The 11,200-nt window shown below is 41.1% G+C and overlaps 1 protein-coding gene and 1 pseudogene across 1 annotated transcript; both read right to left on the bottom strand.

Moving 5' to 3' along the window:
* Nucleotides 1-1,585: 1,585 nt before the first annotated feature.
* Nucleotides 1,586-3,166, bottom strand: LOC118931661 (ferritin heavy chain-like; annotated as a pseudogene).
* A 3,904-nt stretch (nucleotides 3,167-7,070) lies between these two features.
* Nucleotides 7,071-11,141, bottom strand: TXNIP (thioredoxin interacting protein). Its single transcript, XM_036924368.2, has 8 exons — nucleotides 10,635-11,141; nucleotides 10,074-10,146; nucleotides 9,809-9,956; nucleotides 9,488-9,590; nucleotides 9,102-9,358; nucleotides 8,849-9,005; nucleotides 8,584-8,735; nucleotides 7,071-8,448 (listed from the first exon to the last, which is right to left on the bottom strand). The coding sequence occupies exons 1-8, from the start codon at nucleotides 10,882-10,884 to the stop codon at nucleotides 8,413-8,415; spliced, it is 1,176 nt and encodes a 391-aa protein (XP_036780263.1). The 5' UTR covers nucleotides 10,885-11,141; the 3' UTR covers nucleotides 7,071-8,412.
* Nucleotides 11,142-11,200: the final 59 nt, after the last annotated feature.

The following is an 11,200-nucleotide window of genomic DNA, read 5'->3' on the forward strand; positions in this document are numbered from 1 at the left end:
TAACATGACAAAAGAAGGATTAGCTGTGAGTCTGGACAGATGAAGGAGGAAGTCAGAATTTAGACAGGTGAAATGGAGGGAGAAGGGTCTTTAGCCGCAGAACCATATAAGGGAAACACAGTTCTCACGCCCCTGAATACCATCTCCCCTGCCAGCGACTGAAATCCTTCCTCTGTCCATGTGTCCAGAAGGTTAAAAATATCCAAGTTGGGCACCTAATCAGACATTTCCAAGAACCTGTTTACCAACCATTTAATTGACTTGGAGAGGTAGTCAGCAGCTCCATCACCCAAAAAGGAATGAGAATGGATCTTGTTTGACATCCCAGGACTCAAGGCATGTGAGATTCACAATCAAGTCCCTGAGTTCTCCCTGTACTCCTCCTCTTCCCATCACTCCATTACCTAGAGATGACCAATCAATTGGTAGTCAAAAAAACCTCAACCTTTAGAGTCTGTTCATTCTTTTTTTCCTTACATAACAGGCCTAAGATGGAATACAGCAGGCTAAGCCAAGGGAAGGCTCAGGACAGGACAGGAATAGCCTAACAAGGCTAAACTGGGCCTCAACAGTGAGCTTGCCTCCACTGGATTTTGTGCTGCTCAGTCTAGTCTATCTCAGGGGGAAAAAAGCAAAAGAGATTCAATACCTTTGAAAACAGTCTGAGAATTCTTTGTCGCACTGTATAACCAGCACTCTGTTCCTCAGTTTTTCATTCCAAATGGTAGGCAGCTTTCCCCTGGAGTTGTATACTGAAAAATTAAGAAAACTCAATTAATTTTAAGGTGATAGAGTTAATCCAGAGGCCTGTGAGGCACACTGGTAATATGAGAGAAAACTCTAGTGCTCCCAGGGCTATACCATGAAATCTGGGGGTATGCAGAGGGTGCATCTTAGCCTGGGGATCAGAGTGCCAATAGTAGGCTACCTTTCCCCACCACAATTAACTCCAAGCTGAGTCAGCTTCTGTATATTGACCTCTTCTCAGACTGTTTTGTTCCACTAACACAGGAAAGAAATCAGAGAGGAAGAACAATTTTGGGGACATGTCTGGGAGTGAACCAGTCAAGTGTAGGCATGCTTCCTTTTTTTATTTTAGATAACAAGCACTTACTTGCTATTGTTATAACATTTCACATATATTTTTAAAAGTCCTCACAACATACATAGAAAGGAATGAAACTGGATTGCTGTCTTACACCATAACCCAAAATTAATTCTGAATAGATTAAAGACCTAAGTATAAGACCTGAAACTATAAAACTCCTAGAAGAAATCATAAGTAGTAAACTCTTGAACATCAGCATTGGTAATTTTTTTTTCTAGATATGTCTCCCCAGGCAAGGGAAACAAAAGCAAAAAAAAAAAAAAATTGGGCTACATCAAACTAAAGAGCTTCTGCACAGCAAAGGAAACCATCAACAAAACGAAAAGGCAACCTACTGGATGGGAGAATGTATTTGCAAATGATATATCTGACAAGAAGTTGATATAAAAAATAAAGAACTCACACAACTCAACACCAAATAATAATAATAATAATCTGATTCTTAAAAATTGGCAGAAGACTTGAATAGACATTTTTCTTTCCCTTTTTTGGGGGGGCGGGCACTAAATTTCTTTATTTGAAGGAATGGTACAAATGAAAGGACTTAAGCAGATGTTTTGGTACAACTTGTAGGAAAGGTCAAAGTAACCCCAACATGCGTGCACTACGATAGAGGCCAGAGAAGTCACCCTCGTGGCTCTGGGAAGCTATCCTAAGGCTTAGCTCTGGTTATCACTGTCTTCCAGGGTGTGCTTAGCAAAGAGATACTCTGCCATACCAGGTTCCAGAGTCTCCATCTGTGCAAGTAGGCTGCATAGTCACCCAAGTCTTTGATGAATTTCACCTGCTCATTCAGGTAATGAGCCTCAGTGAAGTCACTCAAATGAGGGTCATTTTTGTCATCGGCCAGTTTGTGCAGTTCCAGGAGTGACTGATTCACGCTATTTTCCAAGTGTAATGCACACTCCATTGTGTTCAGCCCATTCTTCCAGTCATCACAGTCTGGTTTCTTGATATCCTGAAGGAAGGTTCCACCATCTGGCTGGTTCTGCAGCTTCATCAGTTTCTCAGCACGTTCCCTCTCCTCATGAGATTGTTGAAGAAAATATTTGGCAAAGTTCTTCAAAGCCACATCATTGTGGTCAAAGTAGTAAAACACGGACAGGTAGACATAGGGGGCATAGTGCTCCAGGTTGACCTGGCAGTTGACCACGGCCTCCGAGATCTGGTGGTAGTTCAAGAGCACCTGCAAGGGGGACGCCGCCGTCCTGGCGGGTGGCTGAGGAGAGGCCAAGGCTGCGCAGCGCTGGAGCCGCAGTGGGGGTCTTGGATGGCTGGAGGGCACGGTGAGGAAGCGGCACAGGGCTGGCTCTGAGCTGCCTGCGGGGTGCAGGACAAGTGCCAGTTCGTCCAAGCACTGTTGAAGCAGGAAAACGCAGCAACACTTTGGGCAAAGGCTGTCTGAATAGACATTTTTCAAAGAAGATATACAGATGGTCAACAGGTGAATGAAAAGACGCTCCACATCTTAGTCTTCAGGGAAATGCAAATCAAAACCTAGATGAGATGTCACCTCACACTAGTTAGAATGGGTACTCTCCAAAAAATGAGTAACAAGTGTTGACGAGAATGTGGAGAAATGGGAACCCTCACATACTGACCGTGGGAATGTAAATTGATTACTTAAAAAATTAAAATAGAAATACCATATGACCCACTAATTCCACTATATATATGACCCACTAATTCCACTTCCAGGAATTTACCTTTAAAAAACCCATATCACTAATTCAAAAAGATATATGCACTCCTCTGTTTTTTGCAACATTAGGTTTACAATAGCCATGATATGGAAATAACCTAAGTGTCCATTGATAGATGAATGGATAAAGAAGATGTTCATATACACAGTGGAATACTACTCGGCCATGAAAAAGAATGAAATCTTGCTGTTTGTGACAACATGGATGGACCTAGAGCATATTGTATTATACTAAGTGAACTAAGCCAGGCAGAGAAAAACAAATATCAAATAATTTCAGTTACTGTGGAATCTAAAACCAAAATAAACAAAACAGAAATAGACTTACATACACATAAGACATTGGTGGTTGCCATGGGTGGGAGGAGTGAAATAGAGGAAATAAAGAGGTACAAAATTCCAATTACAAAATAAATTAGTCATGGTGATGAAAGTACAGCATAGGGACTGTAGTCAATAATATTGTAATATCTTTGTATGTTGACAGATGGTAACTATATTTATCATGCTATTGAGTAATGTAGATAATTATATGCTGAATTATTATGTTGAATCATATGTTGTACACCTGAAATCCATGTAATATTGTGTATCAACTACACTTCAATAAAAAATCAATAAATCCTCATAACAATTTTCTGAGCTAGGTATTATTACTCCCTCTCATTTTACAGATGAACAAACTGTAGCACAGAGATTTTAAAAAGTTGCCCAAGGTTGTATAGTTCATTAAGTGGTGGAAGTAGGATTTGAATTTAGACAGTCTGGCTCCAAGGCCCATGTGCTTAACTACCACACTATACTATTTCTCCTCAATAGTATAGGAAGGCAGATTTCTGAATGTTTTTTTTTATATCATTAATGTACAATTACTTGAACAACATTATGGTTACTAGGCACCATTATCAAGTTCCCCCCACATACCCTATTACAGTCACTGTCCATCAGCATAGTAAGATGCTGCAGAATCATAACTTGTCTTCTCTGTACATACTGCCTTTCCCATGTCCCCCCCACTACATTATGTGTGCTAATCATAATGCCCCATTTTCCCCCTTATCCCTCCCTTCCCACCCACCCTCCCCAGTCCCTTTCCCCTTGGTAACTGTTAGTCCATTTTTGGGTTCTGTGGGTTTGCTGCTGTTCTGTTCCTTCAGCTTTTCCTTTGTTCTTATATTCCACAGATGAGTGAAATCATTTGATTGTTGTCTTTCTCTACCTGGCTTATTTCATTGAGCATAATACCCTCTAGCTCCATCCATGTTGATGCAAATGGTAGGATTTGTTTTCTTCTTATGCCTGAATAATACTCCATTGTGTGTATGTACCACATCTTCTTTATCCATTCATCTACTGATGGACACTTAGGTTGCTTCCATTTCTTGGCTATTGTAAATAGTGCTGCTATAAACATAGGAGAGCATATGTCTTTTTCAAACTGGGCTGCTGCATTCTTAGGGTAAATTCCTAGGAGTGGAATTCCTGGGTCAAATGGTATTTCTATTTTTAGTTTTTTGAGGAACCTCCATACTGCTTTCCACAATGGCTGGACTAGTTTACATTCCCACCAGCAGTGTAGGAGGGTTCCCCTTTCTCCACATCCTTGCCAACATTTGTTGTTGTTTGTCTTTTGGATGTTGGCCATCCTAACTGGTGTGAGGTGATGTCTCATTGTGGTTTTAATTTGCATTTCTCTGATGATTAGGGATGTGGAGCATCTTTTCATGTGCCTGTTGGCCACCTGAATTTCTTCTTTGGAGAAGTGTCTGTTCAGCTCCTCTGCCCATTTTTTAATTGGCTTATTTGCTTTTTGTTTGTTGAGGTGCGTGAGCTCTTTATATAATTTGGATGTCAACCCCTTATCAGATATGTCAGATTCCTGAATTTTTTATAGGCTATAGACTCACCTATTGGGCAAAGACCTGGAGCCCTTGATCTGCAGCCACTCTGAGAGGAAGTTTTTCAGCTTAGGAAATGGAGGTGTATGTGGGGTCAGAACAGAGAATGGCTGCTGAGGTCAGGATGCTTGTGACAGGGGCTACAGACATTGGAAGGTTAGTAAAGTATTTTCCTTATCCACCTTATTCATTCCATCACCTGGAGAACTCTAGGAAGGGGGTCTATAGGCTATTGAAAGAACTAGACCAAAATCATTCCTTTACAGCCTGGAGTGATTGTTTTTTGTTGACCAGGTGCTTGGTCAGCTCTTTTCTCCACACTTTTCCCTCGCAATGCCTCAACTGAAGTAGCACCCTTGTGTTTCCCGTATGTTCAGATGCATCAAGGCAGACAATGACCCTGGCTGTGGAAGTATCTGCCGTTTTCTTGTTAATTTCACTTTCTCTTGCTCTTCTCCCTCTTTTAGATATTCTCTCTTCTCTCAGATCTTCTTATACCTGATTGAATCTAACAAATGATTCTAAGAACTAGATCCCTTCTAATGGCTGTACATGAAGATTACGACTTTTAAAAAATTAAAGGGCATATGAGAAGAGCATGGGAGGGAAGATCTAGAATCCACCCACGTAAGTGGAGAAACAGCTGGGCCCATACCCAGTGAAGTGTACTTAAGCAAGCCTACATGCCGAAAATGTCCTGGGGTGAGGTAGAGTTGCATGTAGAAGGCAAAAGGAATTTGAGTGGAGACTTTTGTGCTCCAAGGGGAGAATGAACCTCCTCTGAGAGAACAGCTATAGTTCTTCCTTCCTTCCTCATATTTTGCTGTACTCTTCAATACGGTAGTCACTAGTACATTGGAGCTAGTTTAATGAATAAAAATTCAGTTCTCCAGTCACAGTAGCCACATTTCAGAGCTCTATAGCCACATGTGATTAATGGCTACTGTATTAGCACAAATATAAAACACTTCCACCATCACAGAAAGTCCTATTGGACAGGGCTGGATTTGAGGTATTAGGGTATCAGAAAAGGATGTATGTGCTCGGGCCCTTTGAGGATCAAATCTCTAAACAGATCTTGGGTATAAGTTATCTACCCTCTCCCCTTTATCCCCTTCTCATATCAAGTATCAGTAAGCAGGCTGTGTACACAAAAATCAGACTCTTTGCTCCATAATCTCTTCACCCCTTTATCCTGCCCTCTGGCTAGCTCTTGTCCTTGCTCCACCCCTCCAGTCCCTGGAAAACAAGCTGCAGAAAAAACTTTTCCATTAACTTTGACCTAGTTTCCTTGTTATTTGATAAAGGGTGGAGCCATTAAATTCTAGAACAGGTAAGAAAAGGCAGCTGAAAAGGTAAGAATGAAGGTGAGAGTCACCATGGCAGTAGAGCTAGAGACTGACACCGTGGTAAAAAAAGGAAAAAAAACAAAAGCCAGGAAAGAGCAAAAGAGCCACTGTCAATTCAACAAAGATTGCGGTGGAAAATAATCTTCTCAAATTTCACTTTCTATTCAATTCACATTGATTTTATGAACTTTCCAGGAGACTGGAATTAGTATGTGGAGGTCCACAGAAAAGCCAACCCCCAAGAGCCAGCACTTGATCAGTCTGCCAAAGCTGTAATAAGCCAGAAACCAGAAAGTGTTAACCTCTGCCATCTCAAGGTTTTTCACTCTGAAAGGTAGTCACTCTTTTAGGAATAATAAAACCATTTCGATTAGATGCGGAATTGTTATCAATCTGTTGTTACCCTACAAGGAATTAGAAACTGGCAAAGCCTTAATGGAAGAAGGTGGGGTTGAATATTCAGCATTTTCTGAGTTGTATTATGTGCCTGGATAGTAAGTGCTAGGAATTGCAGAGGTAACAAAATGGTAGCTGCCTTCAAAGAACACTTGTTAACTAAATGCTTAAGTCATGAATAATTATTTATTGCAAATAAACCAGGTTAACACTGGGAAGAAACTCTGTGATGAAACCAAACTATAAAATAGGGAACTGTAACCCATTCCTTCCATATCTGCTCAAACCCTATTTCCCTGTATTTCAACGTTAAGTATTCATTTAAAAAAAGGTTCATGCACTCCTAAACTGAAGCAATTTAATAATTTAACTATCGATGTAGAAAATCAACTTACACCACCAGAAGATCCCACTGTAGGTATTTAGTGAACTGGAAAAAACACTAAATGTAGCTCACATTCCTTCCCTCTCCACCATTCCCACCTTTACTCTGACTATATTCGTTAGGGTCAATAGGGAATATTCTCTCTCTACAGGGTTTTCAAGAATGTGAATCTGAAGTAGAGCCAAAGTTCTTTCACGCACACTTTCTACTAACTTCAACACCATCTCACACGTTTTTACATTTAAATTTTTTTATTTTATTTTATCTTTTTTACAAAGAGTATCTCCACATGGGGTGAAAATATATCTGGTTAGGTACAAAATATAGTTTTTTTATAATACAAAAAGATACACAATTAAAAAACAAAAAAATGAAACAACCTTCAGCCAACATACCTTCTTAGAAAAGGGTAGAGGCTCAGTGCTCTGCCACAGGACAGTGAACAAAGTGCTAAGGCTGAAAGTGACTGACCAAGTGATAGGGGCTGCAGTGAGAGGGCTGTTGACATCCTATGTCCTAACATTGGGCAGGAAGACAGCCCACGGGACTTTCATGAAGACCTGCCCTCTAGATCTCAGTGTTGGGGCATCCTGATCTAGAGTTCCTCCTGGAGTGTGGAGAAGTCACAGTGGGCAAGGCTGATAGCAGCAACCCTCCTCATATAATTAGAGTGTAAGAATTACAGAATTCTGTACACTGGAACAGTCTCAAAAGTAATGAGTAACACTTTTTTTTGTCATTGTGCTTATCCCTAAAGCAAAGTAGATCAGTTTTAGCTTACTTTTGAGATACAAAAGAAACCCCCAAAATTTGACAGGAACTAAAGTGCTAAGAATATCACCTCAGAATCAATTCCAAGTAGTCACATGAAAAGAGAAACATTCTCCCACATGAAAATGTCTGCAACAGGCGAACACAGTGCAATAGGCTCTAAGAATGGCTTTTAAGACTTTTGGCGCGGCAGTTACTACTGCTGTGAGCCAGATTATATTCTAAGCATAGACAACCTTAGAGCTTTTTCCCTTTAATTCACATAGGAAGCTCTCTCAAGAAGAGCTCTGTAGAGTTTTTCTTGTAAATGTACAAAGGGCAACACTGATTTTAAGAATGTTTTTTTCCCAAATTTTTGGCCATGAATTTTTTCATTTTCCTGGTTTGCTAAGTTGGGTCTGCTCCACATGGCATGAAGTTCAAGATCTAATGTTGTTAGCAATCCAAAAATCCTTGGGAAAGACCATGCCAGGAGGCCATTTCTGTCCCTTACCCAGAACTACTGAAAATGCCTCAATTTTCAAGATCTGAGAAAATCGGATGGGCTTGAGTTTTTCTAGTGTTTTTAAACCCATCCAACAAACATCCCCATATCACATCTCAAAGGCTGTGAGGATGAGTGTGCACTCTTTAAAGGCCCAAGAGACTGCCTTGCTGATACCTCCTACAGGAGGTGTCAAGAGGCTGGGGTGGACCCATACCCCACTGTAGAGACTATTGAGTCTCTGAAAAAGTAAAAGTCCAGGAAGAGAGGCAGAAAGAAACAAGTGGGTAGGTACAACTGTTTCTTTGCTTCCACGTGCTCACTGCACATTGTTGTTGAGGATGCAGGGATCCACCTGGGAGGAAGAAAGAAGAGACCATTTTGGAGTAAGAATTGAAAGAACAACCCAGTTTAGCAATCCCTTCAACTTCAAGTCAACTTCCTACAAAAGCCACAGAACAAAGTTTAATGGTAAAATGACAGTTCTCACCTCAGTATAAGTAGGTGGTGGCATGAACTTGAATTCAGGAGCATACATAAAAATAGGGCTGTCTTGAGAAACATCTGTGTCATCCAGCAGAGGTGTGGTAGGGCTCTCCAATCGGTGATCTTCAGGAATGATATCCATATAGCAAGGAGGAGCTAGAGATAAAATACAGAGAGATAAGAAGCCTTGCCAAGAAATGCCTGACCATCACAATTTTACAAACTCAAGTAGGCCAGAAGGGCAAGAAAATACAAGAGGTCTGGCTCACCTTCTGGGGTATCAGGGATGTTTAGATCTACCCAACTCACTTCAGAGCTGGTTCTGCTGGCCATGCTGGATGTCCGGCTGCTCAGACCTGACCTGCTGCCAATTACCAGGGGCAAGTCAAGAATGACTTTCTTGGAGCCAGGGACACTAACATAGATCTAGAAAGGAAGACGACAAGATTGTTAGACTAGAGGTCTGGAGAAACCACCACTGTTGTTTTGACAGGAACGCTTTCTCCAACCCCACCCACTCACCAGTAAGAAGTATTCAACTCGAAGGATGTTGCAGCCCAGGATAGAAGGCCTGATCTTCTGTACCCGGAGGCTCTTGCCACGCCATGATGCACAGGTTCCTGAGATAATATGATTGCCTCTGACTGATGACAACTTCTGTGTCAGCACCTTGGTTTGGCCATTGGCAAGGTAAGTGTGGCGGGCTATAATGGCAGCTTTGGGGACCACGATGCGTGAGCATGTATTCTCAAAATCAGCATGGATGGAAATCTCATCACCTAGCAATGAGAAAGATGAAAAGTTATTAACTGATGGTCAGTACAGTTAATGACTTGTCTCTGTCCTCTCTCCCAAACCCATAGTTCCTGTTTTATTAGTCTATCATTAAGCACTAGGTAGTAATTTACCTTCACAAAATCCTTTTCTGTCAATTCGGGCAGAGACAGACACCCGACCATCAGGAATGAACATGCAGGAAACTTTCTGATCCTTTTTAGCAGACACAGGTACCTACGTAGAAGGGGAAAGAAAAACGTGTTTTGAGAATGTCTAGAACTCCTCTGCTTCTCTTTCCTTTCCACTCCTTACCTAGGGTAGGCAGCTTTCCCTCTCACCTTGGTAATTTAGGACTTGACTCCTTTAATATATTGCTTCAAGGCAATCAATATATTGCTACCAAGACACTATCCCTGAGACCTAGGAGAACACAATCTTAAAAAGAACCTTACCATTAAATCAGGGGTATTGACATCCACTAAATCCATCACTTCAAAATGTTTCTTAGTCTCTTGCGTTGGCTGGCTTGGGCGATCAAGAAAAGCCTTTACCCAGTAGTCTACACACCCGTATTTTCCCTTGAAGGATGTTCCCAGAGGCCTGTGTCAAGAAAAAGGAAACAATTAAAACACTCTTTCCAAGAACAGTTAAGTGATCAAAGGCGGAGAAGGTTTTCAGACAGAAAAAAGTCCAAAGATGCATCTAGCTGATACCTACCCCTGAGGAAGCTCAAAGCCAAATTTGTACTCATATTTGTTTCCAGGTCTCATGATCACCATTTCATTTTCTCCTGAAGGGAGAGAAAAGTGAGGAGACATTAGGTTTCTTGTTATATTAAAATGCATCTGTGCAAATTGCAGTACTCCCCTTTTTCATCCCTTATGTTCTTAAATGATATATTCTGATGTATATTAATGGGCAAAAACTTGCAAGTCCTGCAATGCTGAAAGGCTCAACTAGGGCAGTTAAAAGTAGTCACCTCAAACAGGAAGCAAAATAATTAATTTAGGCATACTGAAAATCTTTAAGTAAAAAAGGCAACATCCCTCAGGATCACCTTCAAAGCACAGCACGGTAAAATAGTATAACAAATTATCCCTTTCTTTGGGGGGCAGATTGTAAAATAAAACTTTTTTAAGGATAAGGAAGCAACACAAAATTCAAAGCACTCAACCTGAGCAACTTATAATATTTAATACAGGCTCCATTTATTCGTTTCAATTCTCTGCTCGTATCAGTTTTTCCACCCTCTGGAAGGTTAAAAACCAGACCACTCACCTGTTGGGTGGTCTTCCAGAAGAAGCGTGTCTTCGTAACGCAGATACTCCAAGGTCTGTTTGCACTGCTGGGATCCCTGTATCCAGAGAACTTTGGCCACTCCGCACGCCAGGATCCTGACAGTTTTGACTCGAGTGACTTCACACACCTCCACCATCACCCGGCCAGCCACTTTGTCTCCACCGCCATACACCTTTTCAGGGTCGTTAAAGACCACCTCAAAAGACTTCATCTTCTTAAACATCACCATGCTGGGGCTGAACTGGTTTAAGGCTTAGAAACGCGAGGGGTAAAAATACCAAAACCCCAAATCCAAGGACCCTTTGCAATAAAAATTAAGATTTCTTCAACTCTCTACTAAATTTTTGAAAAGAGGTCAAAAATAAAAAATGAGAAAGGTAAGCTGCTGGTTATTCTAATAAAGTTCAAAAGAAAAATGAGCTCTTCCTTTTCTTTCTTTCCTCCAATAGCTAGAGGAGAGCTCCCAACGCCAGCCAGGTAACTAACTGGACACCAAGGAAATAGACGAAAGAATAGATTCAACCGAGAGCCGGAAACTGCTCTAT

The sequence above is a fragment of the Manis pentadactyla genome, chromosome 4, assembly GCF_030020395.1.
Source record: "Manis pentadactyla isolate mManPen7 chromosome 4, mManPen7.hap1, whole genome shotgun sequence".
NCBI classification, from domain to species: Eukaryota; Metazoa; Chordata; class Mammalia; order Pholidota; family Manidae; genus Manis; species Manis pentadactyla.